This window comes from Mesoplodon bidens (assembly GCF_964165515.1).
Source record: "Mesoplodon bidens genome assembly, chromosome: 8".
Lineage (NCBI taxonomy): Eukaryota > Metazoa > Chordata > Mammalia > Artiodactyla > Ziphiidae > Mesoplodon > Mesoplodon bidens.
The window spans coordinates 80,983,217-81,001,428 of NC_138165.1; the positions used below are offsets into that span (position 1 = coordinate 80,983,217).

The 18,212-nt window shown below is 38.5% G+C and overlaps 1 protein-coding gene across 9 annotated transcripts in view; it reads left to right on the forward strand.

Moving 5' to 3' along the window:
• Positions 1-3,237: 3,237 nt before the first annotated feature.
• The window catches only part of ABI2 (abl interactor 2), a 96,528-nt gene continuing 81,553 nt past the window's right edge, over positions 3,238-18,212 (forward strand). For 5 of the 9 annotated variants that reach the window (XM_081241928.1, XM_081241929.1, XM_081241931.1 and 2 more), the window contains exon 1: positions 3,239-3,593. In XM_081241928.1, coding sequence (XP_081098054.1) covers positions 3,477-3,593 — 117 coding nt within the window. In that variant the 5' untranslated portion in view covers positions 3,239-3,476. Of the gene's footprint in view, positions 3,594-18,212 lie in introns of all 9 variants that reach the window. The other 4 variants (XM_081241930.1, XM_081241932.1, XM_081241924.1 and 1 more) reach the window with 2 other exon arrangements.

The following is an 18,212-nucleotide window of genomic DNA, read 5'->3' on the forward strand; positions in this document are numbered from 1 at the left end:
AAGAGAGACTGAAAATTTGGAGGCAAAGAGTTAATTATGAAAATAATGTGGGTTTTTTTTGGTATTCTTTTTGGTGCTAGCTATTCTGACAGGTGTGAGGTGATGTCTTGTTTCCCTGATGATTAGTGATGTTGAGCATCTTTTTTTCCTTTTTTTAATGTTTATTTATTTATTTTGGCTGTGCCAGGTCTTAGCACACAGGATCTTTCGTTGCAGCATGTGGACTTCTTAGTTGTGGCATGTGGGCTTATGGCGGTATGCACGTGGGATCTAGTTCCCCGACCAGGGATGGAACCCAGACCCCCTGCACTGGGAGCATGGAGTCTTACCCACTGTACCACCAGGGAAGTCCCTGAAAACAATGTTTATGATGAATTATCATGTCAGTGTGTGCAGGAAGAGTCTGGGGGGAAAGTCTGAAGTGAATCAGTATGTCTTCTAGATATCGTTAAGACAAGCAATGTAAACAATTCAGTTAAGCAACATTTATTTCTTTATAGAGCCCATAATATTAGGCAATATATTATGTGCTTTACCTTAGTTTCCTCATTTAAGTATAGAGTTGCTAGGATGAGATACATCAGGGGAATTCCACAGTATCTTTATTTCAGCAGAAGAATTTGACACTTTCTCACCAGTCCTGTGACTCTGATGATGAAATACTGGATAAATGTGAATCCTTTAACGTATAGTTACAAGTAGCCCAGTTTAAGGCATACTGAAAGTGGCTCTGACCAACTAAGTGAGTCTTCCAGGGCCAAGCCGTTAGGCCCCCTTCTTGGCCTTGATTTCTTCAACATTCTTATTGAAGGCTATAATGAACCCCAAAGGCTTGCTTATCAAATCAGTAGATGATGTGAAGCAAGATAATTTATTTCAGGAGATGGTAATGAGGGTTTAAATTTGGGAAAAAGCCAAGGCATAATTGGAAATAAATATAAGGACCTGCAATTAGATTAAAAAAAAAATCAACTGCACTTCGCATGACTGGGTTAATATGTAAAAAATCTACGACTTTTTAATGCTTACTTTGAATCAAACTGATTATAAAATTGCTATAAAAATGTCATCTTGGGATGCATTAATAAAAGTATTCTCTCTGATTTGGGGAGATAATAGCCTCACTGGACTCTTATAAACTAATCCATGCTCATTTTAGAAGAATTAAGATGCGCAAAACCAAAAAACCCTACAATCCCTCCACTCACATAATACATATGCACACACTATGCATGTACTTTGTATAGATTTTGTAGTTGTCTTCTTTTTTGCTGAAATGTTCTTGGTGGCAGAAGTGTGTATCTATGTCCTTCAATTCTTAGATTCTGCCGAATATTAAAAGGTCTTCTCTTGGCAGAGAGTCCCACTTAGACCTTCAGAGCCATAAGGGCAGTTTCATTGGCACCCCCTGGGACCTTGTTAGAACTATGAAGTGGGGCAGACCAACTGAATCAGAAAGTCTGGGGCTGGGGCCTAGCGATCCTGCGGTTCAACAAGCCGGCAGGTGATGCCAATCCACTCAGAAGTTTAAGAACTGACCTGAGGTTAACCCTTTGATTTTTCAGATAAGGAAGATCCAAAGAAGTAACATATTAATTTGAGAAAGTGCATACTAGAATCTTCACGCAGTGATACCTAGGATGAAGAATCGTCCCTCTGGGGAGAACTGTTTATTGGGCTAATTGCTAAGCAGTGTTTCAAAGAATGCTAGGTGGAAACAAACAATGGGGGAAGAGTCTGTTTAGCATTTAACTTACCCTGGTGGACTTATCACAGTTACAACAGTAGCCTTTCATTCATTGAACTTTAGTCCGAAAGAAAAGTTTACTTGATCTAATATGTTAATCCCTGAAGCATGTTTATGGGCCATTTAAGTAACGACTCCATTCCATCACTTAAGCTAATGAATCTCTAGAGTGTGACCCTGCAGCTTTCATTTTAAAGAGCGCTTCACACTTAAGTTTGAGAACCACTAATACAGAAGATGTTTAAAGTGGTTAAGAACAAAACTAGCTGGACTGGAACAACATTTTCAGTATCCTTTAATTTGGGTTCCACAGAGAAAACTCAACACAATTTGCTAATGTGCATATAATAAAGCCAATATAACATCATCACAGATTGCTCCAGAAATGTGTAATGGTAAGGCATTAAAGTGATTTTTTGAGAAAGTATAATATAGTTTCCTCATAATCTGGGAAGAAAAAAAAGGGGGGGGGGAGAAATCACTGTAGGAGGGCCAAGAGATCACAAATACAAGAGTTGAAATAATGAATCTTGCTCCAAACTGCAAATGTAGTCAACCTTGACTTTCCACAGTACAAATAAAGGTCATGGGCTTCATAATATCTCAGCAGTTGTCAGGAATTTTAGTTTTTTAAGATTACATTGTGTGGAGTAGTCAGATTTAGGAAAAAAAGATATAGTCTCTCAGGAATAACAGAATAATAACTGCAAGATCAAAATGATCTACCTTGAATTTTTGTGTCATTTATTGTTTCCCGAGGTGCTTTAAACTTTTATTTTATCCATGTAACAGCCCTGTGAGGAATGAAAGTACCAGCAAAACCGTTTTCGAAACTTTAAACACGGAACAGACGAAGAAAAAAGTGAAGTTGACAGACTCAGAGAAATGACAGAAAAGGTTGTCACTGAGGAAGCGTAGCAAAGAGAGGGGCAAGCGCAAAAAGCTGAAGTCCGGAGGATGGTCAAAGGAGAACAGAACAGAGAGGCTAACCTGGCAGGGGGAAACGGTGTCAATGGACAAACAGGTGCAAAAAAGGCGAAGGACAGGAAATTTGGGATTAGGAAATTGAAATTTACTTATCTGTACCAGAGAGGATGGATGAGGTCGAAGATGAAGAGAAAAATGAAAAGTGGAGCGGCACTTAAAGCTGCATGAAAGTTTAGTGGGCTGATGTTATCCCTCAGGCCCATGACCACGGGGTTGGGCCCCAGGTTGAGGATAACGCCGAGGGGAGTCGCTGAAGACGCGGGCCAAAAGACGGCGGAGCCTGGTGGGCGTTCACGCCGGACTAACAAAGACAGCCGGGGGCGCTTCTCCAGCCACGCAACCTGCGGGGGCCGAAGAGTTAACCGCGCGCGCTACTCCCGCGCGCATCCCGGCCCCCACTCCCGCGGTCGCTAGGAGACGCCGGAAGTGGGGGAGGGGCGGGCGGCGCGACCAAGGGTGGGAATCTTTTTCGGGCTCCCGGAGGCGGAGGGAGGCGAGCGCGCGTGCGCGCGCCGTGCCGGCCGTCGCCGCGGTGACTGTCCTCAGAGTCCGTCGGCTCGCGCCCCGCCCCCGTTCCTGCTGCCCCCTCCCCTGTCGCTGGCGGGGAGTGTTTCTCGCTCCTCCCGGTTGCTGCCGCCGTCGCCGCCGCCGCCGCCGCTCCTCCTCTCCCAGTCTTGGGTTTCCCTGGCGCTGCTGCCGCCACTGCCTCTGCGGTCTGTATGAGGAGGAGGAGGATGTGAAGATGGCGGAGCTGCAGATGCTGCTGGAGGAGGAAATCCCGGGGGGCCGCCGGGCCCTCTTCGACAGTTACACGAATCTGGAACGGGTGGCCGATTACTGCGAGAACAACTACATCCAGGTGCGACGCATCTCCCGGCCTGGGCGCGTCGGGCCTCGGGGTGGTGAGGGCGCGTGGGGGACCCCCGGCAGGGGGCCGCGCTCCTGGGGGCGTAGGGCGCGCGGGGTCGAGGCCGCGGCGGGGGTACAGTCCAGCTGACCCCCATGTAGTGGGGGAGGAGCATGGTGGGAGCTGTGGTTGGGGAATGGGTGAGAATTCTCCGGTTGGAGGAAATTGTACCTTTAAAACATTTTTAAAAGCCATGAATCAGCCCTCGGTGCGGGTGTGTGTGTGGTGTGTGTGTGTGTGGTGTGTGTGTGTGTGTGTGGTCACCCCCGCCTCCTCGCTTCTTCCCTCGGCCGCCTCCGCACTCGGTGCCAGTCAATTTTCGGGATGGCGGAGGAGGCGGAGAGTGACATTTTCTATTTGACAGAATCTTGCTCCCCCATATGGCAAGGGTGTGGGGGGATTGATGGGTCACCCCCATCCCCCAAGCTCTGGAGGATTTTTAAGGGGTTATATTGCCGCAAAGTAAACTGTCTCAGCTTTCTATTCATTTGAATGCATCAAAGGATCGGTTTTTGTTTTTTTGCTTGTTTTTAGGTTCTAACTGGGGATACAGTATAAGAGTAGCTGTCCCTTGTTGGAAGTTAATGCCATTTTTCTCCCTATAGAGAATGAGAAGCTGCATGATAATGAACTCTTCCGTCCCGCCACTTCCCTTCAATCCCATTAGAATAGGTAATTTGCCTTTGGGGAAAAATTTGGGGATTATTTTTCATAGAGAATTAGGAAATGATCCTCATGGTTTAGTTTCTCCTGTGATGATTGGTTTGGCACAGGGACTCAGTGGTAGCGCTATATGTATGTGTATGGAGGCGGGGGATATTGGGTGAGATGAGATCCAGCTGCTCCTGGAAGAAGCAAAAGATTCTGTGGATTAAAAAAAATTTCTCTGTAAAAATTATTTGAAAGGATAGTTTAAAACGCACAGTTTGCAAAGTCAGTATCTTTTGTTTTCTTTATAGCTTATTCTGAATCACAGGTTCTACCTCCATTTTTTCCCTTCCCATTTAAATTCTCTTGGGATGAAGGTGGAAATGGAAGAAATACGTTAAATTGTTCCTTCACTATGGTCTTTTTTTCCTGTTCCCACCTCCATCTCTCCAGGCATCCTTCTTAACATCAGCTGTGTTGGGAAGCATTCTCAAGTCTTGGTTTAAACCAAAAAAAATAGGTGTTAAAATTTACAGGTTCATAAATTTTGTAAGGACCACATGGTTGATCAAGGATAGTATTGTGAGATTTTGCTTGATTAGACATATCCTGAACTCTGTATTTTCTTGTAGGGAATATTTGATTGGAGAATAAATCAGACATAACCCAAGGCTCTTCCCTCCAAAGAGGCAGTTGAAAGTATGGCTAGTAGGCAAAGAAAGAATGTGACTTGGGTCAAAGATTCATACAAAAAGTACAATTGTCCATATTCATAGGGTGCTTTGCTGATACTGAGTGTGGTAGGAGAGATTCAAAGGTTAAGATGCTCAATTTTTCACTAAATACATTTGAAAGTCTTCTGTAGCCTGGCACTGTGTCAAGTGTTGATGATTCATACCTAGTGTCCACAGAATCTCATAGTGTAGTTAGTAGGAGAGGCTGATCTGTGAGCAAATGAATACCATGTAGTGTGTCAGTTTATACTCTTAATGGGCTGCAGGTGGGAAGAAGGAAGAAGCTATGCTGTCCTCACTCTGGGAATTCACAGTCTCCAGGAGAGGCAAATTAAAAGGACTGAAGTTGTAATTACAATCCGTTGTGCAACACATTATGAGAAAGAGTTACAGGTCAGAAGAGAAATTGAGGGTGGAAAACTGATTGGGTTGCGGTTATCACCACTAAATTAAAAAAAAAAAAGAAAAACAGATCTCTCTTTGGAAGATAATTTTTATTGTAATTTGAAAGTATAGTTCCTCTTATATTACAGTTGTTACATAAAGGTAAAAGTACCTGAATTAATAAAGCTGAGAGAGTAAAGGGATCAACAACTGTCATCTTTTTATATATTTTATACATTTATTCCAGTTCAAGAGAGGAGAATGTTACTGCCATCATTTGCCTTAGCAATGGGACTCAGAGTTTAATGGGATGGTATTTTAAAATTCAAAGTATAAATACTGGTTAATAGAAATGGACTTGGGTTTTAAAATATCTTATTTCTTCAACTTAGCATCTAAAATAAACTTTACACTTTTACCTCTTAGATTATCATCTGTGTTAAGATCCAGTGGGTATATTGTTGGGGATCTCTCCCCAGGTGACAACTCTTACATGATTTGTTTGTGGTAAAGTTGATAAATAGAAGATGGTGATAGTGGATTTCTGCTGACCCAGCTGCTCATTTGCCTGGCTCTTCTTGGTGACCAGCAAACTGACCAGCAGGAGTTTCGATGCTGCCTGTGACCCTGCAATAGATGAAAGTCATTTGGTGGGATCGGTGATCAAATGGTCAATTTAGTCTTATTATAGCATCATGACCTAACCATTAGCTCAAGTTAACTCACCCAACACTCATTTTATTTTGTGGAAATACAATTTTTGCTTGTAAAGCAGAAAAAAGGCAAATCTACTGATCATAAGTAACAAATGATAAGGTTCTTTGCTCAGTGTCCTTAAATAGCTGGTTTTATGCATGGGAATATAAAAAATAAGGTAAATAAGAATATTCTAAATGTGGATTATATTTAGTGTGAAGATTGAACAAAGGAAGGAAAATGGTGTGCTGTCCTTCCAAAAACAAACATACTGTGTTTAAATTATTTCTATCATGAAAATGTCCTTCAGAAATGTTATCTATTGGCATTAGGAGTGATCAGATATTACCTGTATTAACACACACACACACACACAATCTGCAGGTACAGCAGAGTTGTAAGTAGTAGTTTTCCAGGTTAATAATGCAGTTAACATTAGAAATTTAAAAATCATCTTTAGTAAAAAGTTAGATGATTCTGTTTTATTTCAACCTCTAGAAAAAGTGATAGTCAAAATATTTTTTCTAAAATGTGATGATAAAAAGTTATAACTACAGTTTCCTGTTTCCCCGATTTTCTTTCCTGTAGAGAAGATTAAAGTTATTGTTAAGGACTTTTTGGAGATAAATGTAAGACCTGTTTTTTTGTTTCTTCTTCTTCTTCATTTATAAATATAAACATTGATTCCTAATCTAGGAATTGTCTAGAAACTTTAAAACATTTTTGATTAACTTGGAATCTACATATTTACAAATGGAGAATTTTATAATAACATGGGTTGCTTTAATGCTTTGGTGGATGAAATAAGATTATATTTGTTACTTTTCCTAAAGTAAGTCTGAAAAACCAACTTGTTCATATTTATATTTTTCCTTTTCTTAGATAAAAGAAAGTTATTCCTTTTTGTGAGTGTTAATTCACATAGATACATAGTAAAATCCCATTGTCCACTGTTTGGATTAAGAACAAAGTCATCCAGTAAAATGGCTTTGCTCAGAAGAACAGAAATTAAGAATTTACCTTAATGTTTTGATAAATGCTGGAGAGGGTGTAGAGAAGAGGGAACCCTCTTGCACTGCTGGTGGGAATGTAAATTGATACAGCCACTATGGAGAACAGTATGGAGGGTCCTTAAAAAACTAAAAATAGAACTACCATATGACCCAGCAATCCCACTACTGGGCATATACCCTGAGAAAACCATAATTCAAAAAGAGTCATGTACCACAATGCTTATTGCAGCTCTATTTACAATAGCCAGGCCATGGAAGCAACCTAAGTGTCCATCGACAGATGAATGGATAAAGAAGATGTGGCACATATATACAATGGAATATTACTCAGCCATAAAAAAACGAAATTGAGTTATTTTTGTGAGGTGGGTGGACCTAGAGTCTGTCATACAGAGTGAAGTAGGTCAGAAAGAGAAAAACAAATACCGAATGCTAACACATATATATGGAATCTAAGAAAAAAAAAAAAAAAGGTTCTGAAGAACCTAGGGGCAGGACAGGAATAAAGACACAGACGTAGAGAATGGACTTGAGGACATGGGGAGGGGGAAGGGTAAGCTGGCATGAAGTGAGAGAGTGGCACTGACATATATACACTATCAAATGTAAAACTGATAGCTAGTGGGAAGCAGCCGCATAGCACAGGGAGATCAGCTCCGTGCTTTGTGACCACCTAGAAGGGTGGGATAGAGAGGGTGGGAGGGAGATGCAAGAGGGAGGGGATATGGGGGTATATGTATAAGTATAGCTGATTCACTTTGTTATATAGCAGGAACTAACACAACATTGTAAAGCAATTATACTCCAATAAAGATGTTTAAAAAAAAAGAATTTACCTTAATGTTTTATCTGAAATCTTTCTTTTGAATAATGGGAAAGATGTCATTAATAGCTTTCCTTTTTTCTCATTATCAGCAAGGATACTCTCAGAATTCATTAAAAATTGCAGGAAGGGTTTATAAGGGCATAACAGAATCATGGCTTACTAGTCAGTTGCATTAAAAAGTAGTTACTAAAATGATATAAAGATTGCAAATTCTTAATAAAAACCATTAAAATGCATGCTCATTGTTGAAAAATTATAAATTTTAAATATTTATATTTAAATATATAAATATTAAGGAAGAAACTTAAAATTGCCTAATCATTTTGAATATACATCTCGTATTTACACTTTTAAATCTTTTTGACATGTACATCTACGTATCATATATTTTAAAAATATTATGTTCATGTTCTATATTACCTTTATTCCTTGCTTTAAAAAGAGACTTTTAATGGTGGTAGTCTTTGCTTTTTATGAATGGTCATAGAGTATACAGAAAGGAGGTTTGTATTTATGTGTTTAACTTCTGTTTGTTTTCACAAATAGAATAATGTTAAAAGTACCTAGAATGAAGAAGGAGAAAGTAGAAATTTGAGGACTGATGTTTGCATCCTTCCCTGTAACTTTTGTCTTTTACCTCCACAGAGAGGAGTGAACCATGCAAGTGAACATCAGGCTGAATTAGGGAGGTTGAATTTCCATAGATGGAGGTGATTTAACACATCAGAATTTTTTTTTAATTTTATTTTTTTAATGCAGCAGGTTCTTATTAGTTATCTGTTTTATACATATTAGTGTATAAATGTCAATCCCAATCTCCCAGTTCATGCCACCACCCCCCACTTTCCCCCCGGGGTCCATATGTTTGTTCTCTACATCTGTGTCTCCATTTTTGCCTTGCAAACTGGTTCATCTGTACCATTTTTCTAGATTCCACAAATATGCATTAATATACGATATTTGTTTTTCTCTTTCTGACTTAACTTCACTTTGTACGACAGTCTCTAGGTCCATGCACATCTCTACAAATGACCCAATTTCGTTCCTTTTTATGGCTGAGTAATATTCCATTGTATATATGTACCACATCTTCTTTATCCATTCGTCTGTTAATGGGCATTTAGGTTGCTTCCATGACCTGGCTATTGTAAATAGTGCTGCAGTGAACATTGGGGTGCATGTGTCTTTTTGAATTATGGTTTTCTCGGGGTATATGCCCAGTAGTGGGATTGCTGGGTCGTATGGTAGTTCCATTTTCAGTTTTTTAAGGACCCTCCATACTGTTCTCCATAGTGGCTGTATCAATTTACATTCCCATCAACAGTGCAAGAGGGTTCCCTTTTCTCCACACCCTCTCCAGCATTTGTTGTTAGTAGATTTTCTGATGATGCCCATTCTGACTGGTGTGAGGTGATACCTCTTTGTAGTTTTGGTTTACATTTCTCTAATAATTAGTGATGTTGAGCATCTTTTCATGTGCCTCTTGGCCATCTGTATGTCTTCTTTGGAGAATTGTCTATTTAGGTCTTCTGCTCATATTTTGGTTGGGTTGTTTTTTTTTTTAATATTGAGCTGCATGAGCTGTTTATATTTTTTGGAGATTAATCCTTTGTCCATTGATTCGTTGGCAAATATTTTCTCCCATTCTGAGGGTTGTCTTTTCATCTTGTTTATGGTTTCTTTTGCTGTGCAAAAGCTTTTAAGTTTCATTAGGTCCCATTTGTTTATTTTTGTTTTTATTTCCATTACTCTAGGAGGTGGGTCAAAAAAGATCTTGCTGTGATTTATGTCAAAGAGTCTTCTTCCTATATTTTCCTCTAAGAGTTTTATAGTGTCCAGTCTTACATTTAGATCTTTAATCAATTTTGAGTTTATTTTTGTTTATGGTGTTAGGGAGTGTTGTAATTTCATTCTTTTACACATTGCTGTCCAGTTTTCCGAGCACCACTTATTGAAGAGACTGTCTTTTCTCCATTGTATATCTTTGCCTCCTTTGTCATAGATTAGTTGACCATAGGTGCGTGGGTTTATCTCTGGGCTTTCTCTCCTGTTCCATTGATCTATATTTCTGTTTTTGTGCCAGTACCATATTGTCTTGATTACTGTAGCTTTGTAGCATAGTCTGAAGTCAGGGAGTCTGATTCCTCCAGCTCCGTTTTTTTCCCTCAAGATTGCTTTGGCTATTCAGGGCCTTTTGTGTCTCCATACAAATTTTAAGATTTTTTGTCCTAGTTCTGTAAAAAATGTCACTGGTAATTTGATAGGGATTGCACTGAATCTGTAGATTGCTTGGGGTAGTATAGTCATTTTCACAGTGTTGATTCTTCCAGTCCAAGAACATGGTATATCTTTCCATCTGTTTGTGTCATCTTTGATCTCTTTTATCAGTGTCTTATAGTTTTCTGCATACAGGTCCTTTGTCTCCTTAAGTAGGTTTGTTCCTAGGTATTTTATTCTTTTTTTTGCAATGGTGAATGGGATTGTTTCCTTAATTTCTCTTCTGATCTTTCGTTGTTAGTGTATAGGAATGCAAGAGCTTTCTGTGCATTAATTTTGTATCCTGCAACTTTACCAGATTCATTTCTTAGCTCTAGTAGTTTTCTGGTGGCATCTTTAGGATTCTCTATGTATAGTGTCGTGTCATCTGCAAACAGTGACAGTTTTACTTCTTCTTTTCCAATTTGGATTCCTTTTATTTCTTTTTCTTCTCTGATTGCTGTGGCTAGGACTCCCAAAACTATGTTTAATAATAGTGGTGAGAGTGGACAACCTTGTCTTGTTCCTGATCTTAGAGGAAATGCTTTCAGTTTTTCACCATTGAGAATGATGTTTGCTGTGGGTTTGTCGTATATGGCCTTTATTCTGTTGAGGTAGTTTCCCTCTATGCCCACTTTCTGGAGAGTTTTAATCATAAATGGCTGTTGAATTTTGTCAAAAGCCTTTTCTGCCTCTATTGAGATGATCATATGGTTTTTCTTCTTCAGTTTGTTAATATGGTGTATCACATTGATTGATTTGCATATATTGAAGAATCCTTGCATCTCTGGGATAAATCCCACTTGATCATGGTGTATGATCCTTTTAATATGTTGTTGGATTCTGTTTGCTAGTATTTTCTTGAGGATTTTTGTATCTGTATTCATCAGTGATATTGGTATGTAATTTTGTTTTTTTGTAGTATCTTTGTCAAGTTTTGGTATCAAGGTGATGGTGGCCTCCTACAATGAGTTTGGGAGTGTTCCTTCCTCTGCAGTTTCTTGGAAGAGTTTGAGAAGGATGGGTGTTAGCTCTTCTCTAAATGTTTGTTTGAATTCACCTGTGAAGCCATCTGGTCCTGGACTTTTGTTTGTTGGGAGATTTTTAATCACAGTTTCAATTTCATTACTTGTGATTGGTCTGTTCATATTTTCTGTTTCTTCCTGGTTCAGTCTTGGAAGGTTATACCTTTCTAAGAATTAGTCCTTTTTTTCCAGGTTGTCCATTTTATTGGCATAGAGTTGCTTGTAGTAGTCTGTTAGGATGCTTTGTATTATTGCGGTGTCTGTGGTAACTTCTCCTTTTTCATTTCTAATTTTATTGATTTGAGACCTCTCCCTCTTTTTTTTTGATGAGTCTGGCTAAAGGGTTGTCGGTTTTGTTTATCTTCTCAAAGAACCAGCTTTTAGTTTTATTGATCTTTGCTATTGTTTTCTTTGTTTCTATTTCATTTATGTCTGCTCTGATCTTTATGATTTCTTTCCTTCTACTAACTTTGGTTTTTGTTTGTTCTTTCTCTAGTTACTTTAGGTGTAAGGTTAGATTGTTCATATGAGATTTTTCTTGTTTCTTAAGGTAGGATTGTATTGCTAGAAACTTCCCTCTTAGAACTGCTTTTGCTGCATCCCATAGGTTTTTTTGTTTGTTTGTTTTTGTTTTTATAAATTTATTCATTTGTTTTTATTTTTGGCTGTGTTGGGTCTTTGTTGCTGTGTGCAGGCTTTCTCTAGTTGCAGCAAGCGGGGTCTACTCTTCGTTGTGGTGCGCGGGCTTTTCATTGTCGAGGCTTCTCGTTGCAGAGCATGGGCTCTAGGCATGCAGGCTTCAGTAGTTGTGGCACGCGGGCTCTAGAGCACAGGCTCAGTAGTTGTGGCACGTGGGCTTAGTTGCTCTGCGGTGTGTGGGATATTCCCGGGCCAGGGATCGAACTCATACAGCTCTGATGCTGGTGGAACCATTATAACTCATATAGTTCAGTATTTCCCAAACCAGCATTGTGTAATATGTAAAAATATTTGTATTTGTTGTAAAATAGTTACTGCATAATGTGCCCCTTTTGAACCTACAAAACACAATATCATTTCAAGTGTTCTGGGAAGTCTTGCAGTAAAGAAATCTGTTTAACTTACCTACATGTAGTATTTCACAAAATGTTATTAGTCCTCAAAACTGTTTTTTGGATGCCCGGTAGCTATTAATAAGAACTACAGCACAGTCTGGGAAATGCTGTTGTAGTTAATTTTCCTTTTATAAACTCAGAAGCTTATGCCCATAGAGGTTAAACACTGTTTTGAAGTCATCCATCCCTGGGCTATAGCTTTTGGACTTTAATCTGAATTTATACTCAGAAGTTTTAAGCAGTTACAGTCCAAATGTTTAGCACTTCTTTGCTAGTCTTAAATTTGTCTGTTCCTGCTCTCTTCCCAGCCCCTACTTCCCAAATGGCTGAAAACAAAAGTCTGTTTCTCGCTAATGGAAGGCTGCTTTGAATTTAGGCACCCTCTATGTCTGTGCTGTCTAGTACAGTGGCCATTTGTGGCCATTTAAATTTTTTGAATTGAGATATATTTCACATACTTTATTCACCTATTTAAAGTGTACAGTTTAGTGGGTTTTTAGTGCTTTCACAAGATTGTACAACCGTCACCACTATCTGATTCCAGAACATATTCATCACTCCAGAAAGAAGCCTGTACCCTTTATCAGTTATTTCCCCATCCCCCTCTCCCTGTGCCTCCTGGCAACCATTAATCTTTTTGTCTTTATGAATTTGCCTATTCTGGACACTTCATATAAATGGAATCATACAGTATATGATTTTTTGCGTCTGCGTTCTTTTATTTAATGTTTTCAAGGTTCACTATATTGTAATATGTCAGTGTATCATTTTGTCTTTTTTTAAAATAACAGTTTTATAGAGATATAATTCACATACCATTTAATTACCCATTTAAAGTGTACAATTCAGGAGTTTTTCATATCTTCACAGATATATGCAATCATAGGTACAGTTAATTTTTAGAACATTTTCATTACCTCAAAAAGAAACCCCATACCACTGAGTTACCACCTCTTATCCTCCCAGCTACCTATATCTAGGCAACTACTAATATACTTTTTGGGTTTTTTTGTCTGTTCTGGACATTTCATAGAAATGGAATCATATACTATGTGGCCTTTTATATCTAGATTTTTTTTACTTAGCATGTTTTCAAGGTTCATCCACGTTGTATTATGTATCAGTGCTTCATTCCTTTTTATAACTGAATGGCTATACTACATTTTTTTATCCATTCATCAGTTGATGGATTTTTGAGTTGTTTCCACATTTTGGCTATTATGAATAATGCTACCAGAACATATATTAACATGTAACGTTATAAACATTCATGTATATGTTTTTATGTAGGCATATATTTTTTCTTTCTCTTGGGTATATACCTAAGAATGGAATTGTCGGGTCATATGGCAACTATATTTAACTATTTGTGGAACTGTGAGATTGTTGTCCAAGCTGGTTATACCATTTTACATTCCCACTAGCATTGTACAAGAGTTCTAGTTTCTCCACATCCTCATCAATACTTGTTATTGACTGTCTTTTTGCTTACAGCCGTCTTAGTGGGTGTGACATGGCTTTTTTGTTGTTTTGATACGCATTTTCCTAACAACTAATGATGTTGAGTATCCTTTCACGTGTTTATTGACCATTGGTATATCTTCTTTGGAGAAATGTCTATTCAAATCCTTTGCACATTTAAAAATTGGATTGTTTGTCTTTTCATTTTCTAATTGTAAGAATTCTTCATATATTTTGGATAAAGGTCCCTTATCAGATATATGATTTGCTAATACAGTCACCCACCATCAGCGGGTCCCGCATCTGTGGATTCAACCAACTGCAGATCAAATTGGTAGAACCCGAGGATACGGAATCTGAGGATGCAGAACCCATGGATATTGAGCTTATATAAAATGGATATGCCATTTTATATAAGGGACTTGAACAATGGTGGATTTTGGTATCTGCAGGGAGACCGGAACCAATCCCTCAAAGATACTGAGGGATGACAGTATTGTCTTCCATCTGTGGGTTTTCTTTTCATTTTCTTGTTGGTGTCCTTTGATGCACAAGTTTTTAATTTTAATGAAGTCCAACACATATATTTTTTCTTTTTCTCTGTGCTTTTGGTATTATATCTAAGAAACTATCACCTAATCCAAGGTCACAAAGATTTACTCCTGTGTTTCCTCCTAGGAGTCATAGTTTTAACTCTTACATTTAGATCTTTGATCTGTTTTGAGTTAATTTTTGATATGTTGTGAGGTAGGGGGTCCATATTTATTCCTTTGCATGTGCATTTATTCATCTCAGCATTGATTGTTGAAAAGATTTTTCTTTCCCCACTGAATTATCTTGGCACCTTTCTTGAAAATTAATTTCCCATAAAGGTATTATTTTGTTTCTGGACTCTCAATTCTAATCCATTTATCCATGTATATCCTTACCCCAGTACCACAGTCTTGATTATTGTACTTTTGTAGTTTTGAAATTTTGTTGTATGTGTCCTCCAACTTTGTCCTTTTTAAAAAAAATATATATATATTTATTTATTTATTTATTTATTTATTTATTTATTTTTGGCTGTGTCGGGTCTTAGTTGTGGCATGCAGGCTCTTTGTTGCAGCACGCGGGCTTCTTTCTAGTTGTGGCACGCGGGCTCTCTAGTTGTGGTGCACAGGTTCAGTAGTTGCAGCGCACAGGCTTAGTTCCTCCACCAGGGATTGGACCCGCGTTCCTTGCATTGGAAGGCAGATTCTTAACCACTGGGCCACAAGGGAAGTCCCCCAACTTTGTTCTTTTTCAAGATTATTTCAGCTACTCTGCATCCCTTGAATTTCCATATGAATTTTTGGATGCCTTGTTAATTTCTGCCAAAAAGGGTGCTGGGATTTTGACTGGTATTGTATTGAATCTGTAGATAAACTTGGGGAGCCATCTTAATTACATTAAGTCTTCTGATCAATGAACATGGGATGGCTTTCCACTTAATTAGTTCTTCTTTAATTTATTTTAATAATGTTTTGTAGTTTTCAGTGTCTAAGTCTTATACTTCTATTTTTAAAATGATTTCTAAGTATTTTATTCTTTTTGATCCTATTGTAAATGGAGTTGATTTCTTAATTTCATTTTTGGATTGTTTATTACTATATATACAATTGATTTTGTATATTGACCTTATATGTTACTGAAATTTAAATTAATTGAAATTCAATTTAAATTTTACTACCTACCTTTCAAGTGCTCGATAGCCACATATGCCTAGTGACTGCCACATTGAATTACACAGATTTGATTATTTCCAACATTGTAATTCTAGTCAATGTCTACACCCTCACCCCCCCCCAAAAAAAAAGAGTACCCCCTTTACTTCTGATTTCCCTCTGTCTGGAGACTCTTTCAACTTTTATGTTTCTTCTGATTTTTACCTCCACGTGTCCATGTTCATGTTGCTATTTTTAAAGTTTTAGATAATTCTGCTATGAGAAATGGTGACTCCACTTTCCTATACTTTTTCCCATCTTTTCAACATAACTTTTAGCAGTTTGGATTTATTGTGTCCATTATATCTATGTAAATATTCACAGCGGAATCATACAGTGGACTGGTGATTTTATTTCCTTTCCTAAGCAAATATTTTCTTTTCCTTGGGGCTAATAATTACCTCACTTCTTCGAAGGCTTAATTACTTATGTATCTATCTCTGTTTCATCTCTAAACTTTCTCCTGGATATATAAATCTTATCTCAGTATATTAAAGCATATTAGTGATCTATCAGTTGTCAAAAACTGTGAAGGGTCTGAAATTTAACCCTATTTTCGACCTAACAGGCTAGCTAGCCACAGTTTTATGGTTGCTGTGGCAGAAGACATGAGACTCCTGTGTCAGAGACATAAGACTTTATTACTCACAGCAATAACATTAGCAGAGTATCATTATTCCTAAAACCCCTGATTTTCAGTGTGAAAATCCTTATTTTCACTTATTATTATTCCTAAATAATATTCCTAAAATCCCTGATCTTATTCCTAAAACCCCTGATCTCAGTGTGACATGAGGAAGGCCAGGTGATATCTGCACATGCAGTGGGTTGCATTATTGGGAGGAACCCTGAATTTAGGGAACCTGAATCTTTTAAGTAGGTCAGTAAAAATACCTGCCCTTTGCTCCGGAGGGAGATACTCTTTATCTTCTAAGACTGTTTTCTGTACAAACATACTTGAAAAGATAGTCAAGCAAAGGCCATCAGTGCCTCTGCTCACCGCAATGTACAAAATGCAGAAGAACCATGGAGAATTGTCTCCCAATATCAGTTTTATTTCCTCCCCCAGGAAGCATATTTCTTGGAGCCCTTGGCCGTTCTTCTCCAATATGGATTATATGAATTATTAACCCAGCTGTCATCTCAGAAATTTTCTTTGCCATTGGTCTTTGATTTTCCTTTCCCTCTTTAATGTAGATTGTTTTCTGGATTCCATGCTCCTCCTTTCTTGCCTTTCTGTTTTGAGGATGTACATCCTCCAGTGCTTCCTGAGAAAGGGTACATGGAAAGTTAAAAAAAAAAAAGTGTGCTGAAAATCTTATTCAACTTTCACTAGATTGATGGTTTGATTGGTAAAGAATTATAGGTTGGAAATAATTTTCTCTCAGATTGTAAAGACATTCATCTATTTTCTACATTTTCTATTAGCTTTTGGTGTTGCTTTTGAGAAGTCAGGTGCCATTTTGCTTCCTGATTTTTTTTTTTTTGTATATGTTTTTTTTTTCTCTCCCTGTCTGGAGGCTTGTAGGATCATTTATTCCTCATGATGATGTTTTTTGCTATTTGTCTTTTTTTTTTTTTTTTTGTGGTACGCGGGCCTCTCACTGTTGCGGCCTCTCCCGTTGCGGAGCACAGCCTCCGGACGCGCAGGCTCAGCGGCCATGGCTCACGGCCCTAGCCGCTCCGCAGCATGTGGGATCCTCCCAGACCAGGGCACGAACCCGTGTCCCCTGCATAGGCAGGCGGACTCTCAACCACTGCGCCACCAGGGAAGCCCCGCTATTGGTCTTTTTCCATCAATTGTACTAAGCGTTTGATGAGTACATTTAGTGGAGTCTTATATTCTTTAACTCTGAAAAATTGTATGATGTTTCTGCTGTGTTTTCTCTTTTTGTGTTTTTATTAGTCAGATTTGGACCTCTTGGGTTGAATTTCTAAAATTGTGTTCCCTTTTTTGTGGTTTTATATTCTTTTAAAATGTCTCTTTACTGTTTTTCACAGTGGCTGCACCAATTTACATTCCTCCTAATAGTGTACAAGGATTCCCTTTTCTCCACATCCTTGCCAACGTTTGTTATTTGTGGTCTTTTTTTTTTTCTTTTTTTGGATGATGGCCATTCTGACAGGTGTGAGGTGATATCTCATTGCGGTTTTGATTTGCATTTCTGTGAATGATTAATGATGTTGAGCATCTTTGTTTGTTTTTTGGGTTTTTTTGTTTGTTTGTTTTTGTGGTACGGGGACCTCTCACCGTTGTGGCCTCTCCCATTGCGGAGCACAGGCTCCGGACGTGCAGGCCCAGTGGCCGTGGCTCATGGGCCCAGCCGCTCCACAGCATGTGGGATCTTCCTGGACCGGGGCATGAACCCGCGTCCCCTGCATCAGCAGGTGGACTCTCAACCACTGCGCCACCAGGGAAGCCCTGAGCATCTTTTCATGAGTCTGTTGACCATTTGTGTATCTTCTTTGGAAAAATGTCTATTTAGGTCTTCCGCCCATTTTTAATTGGGTTTTTTCAATACTGAGTTGTATGAGCTATTCATATATTTTAGATATTAACTCCTTATCAGTCATGTATTTGCAAATATTTTCTCCCATACTTGAACTGTGTTTAAAAAGGCAGCTGAGTAGAGGAGAGCATCTTTAATAAGGAAAGTGTTTTAAAACTTTTGTCTGTTTTAAAACAAAT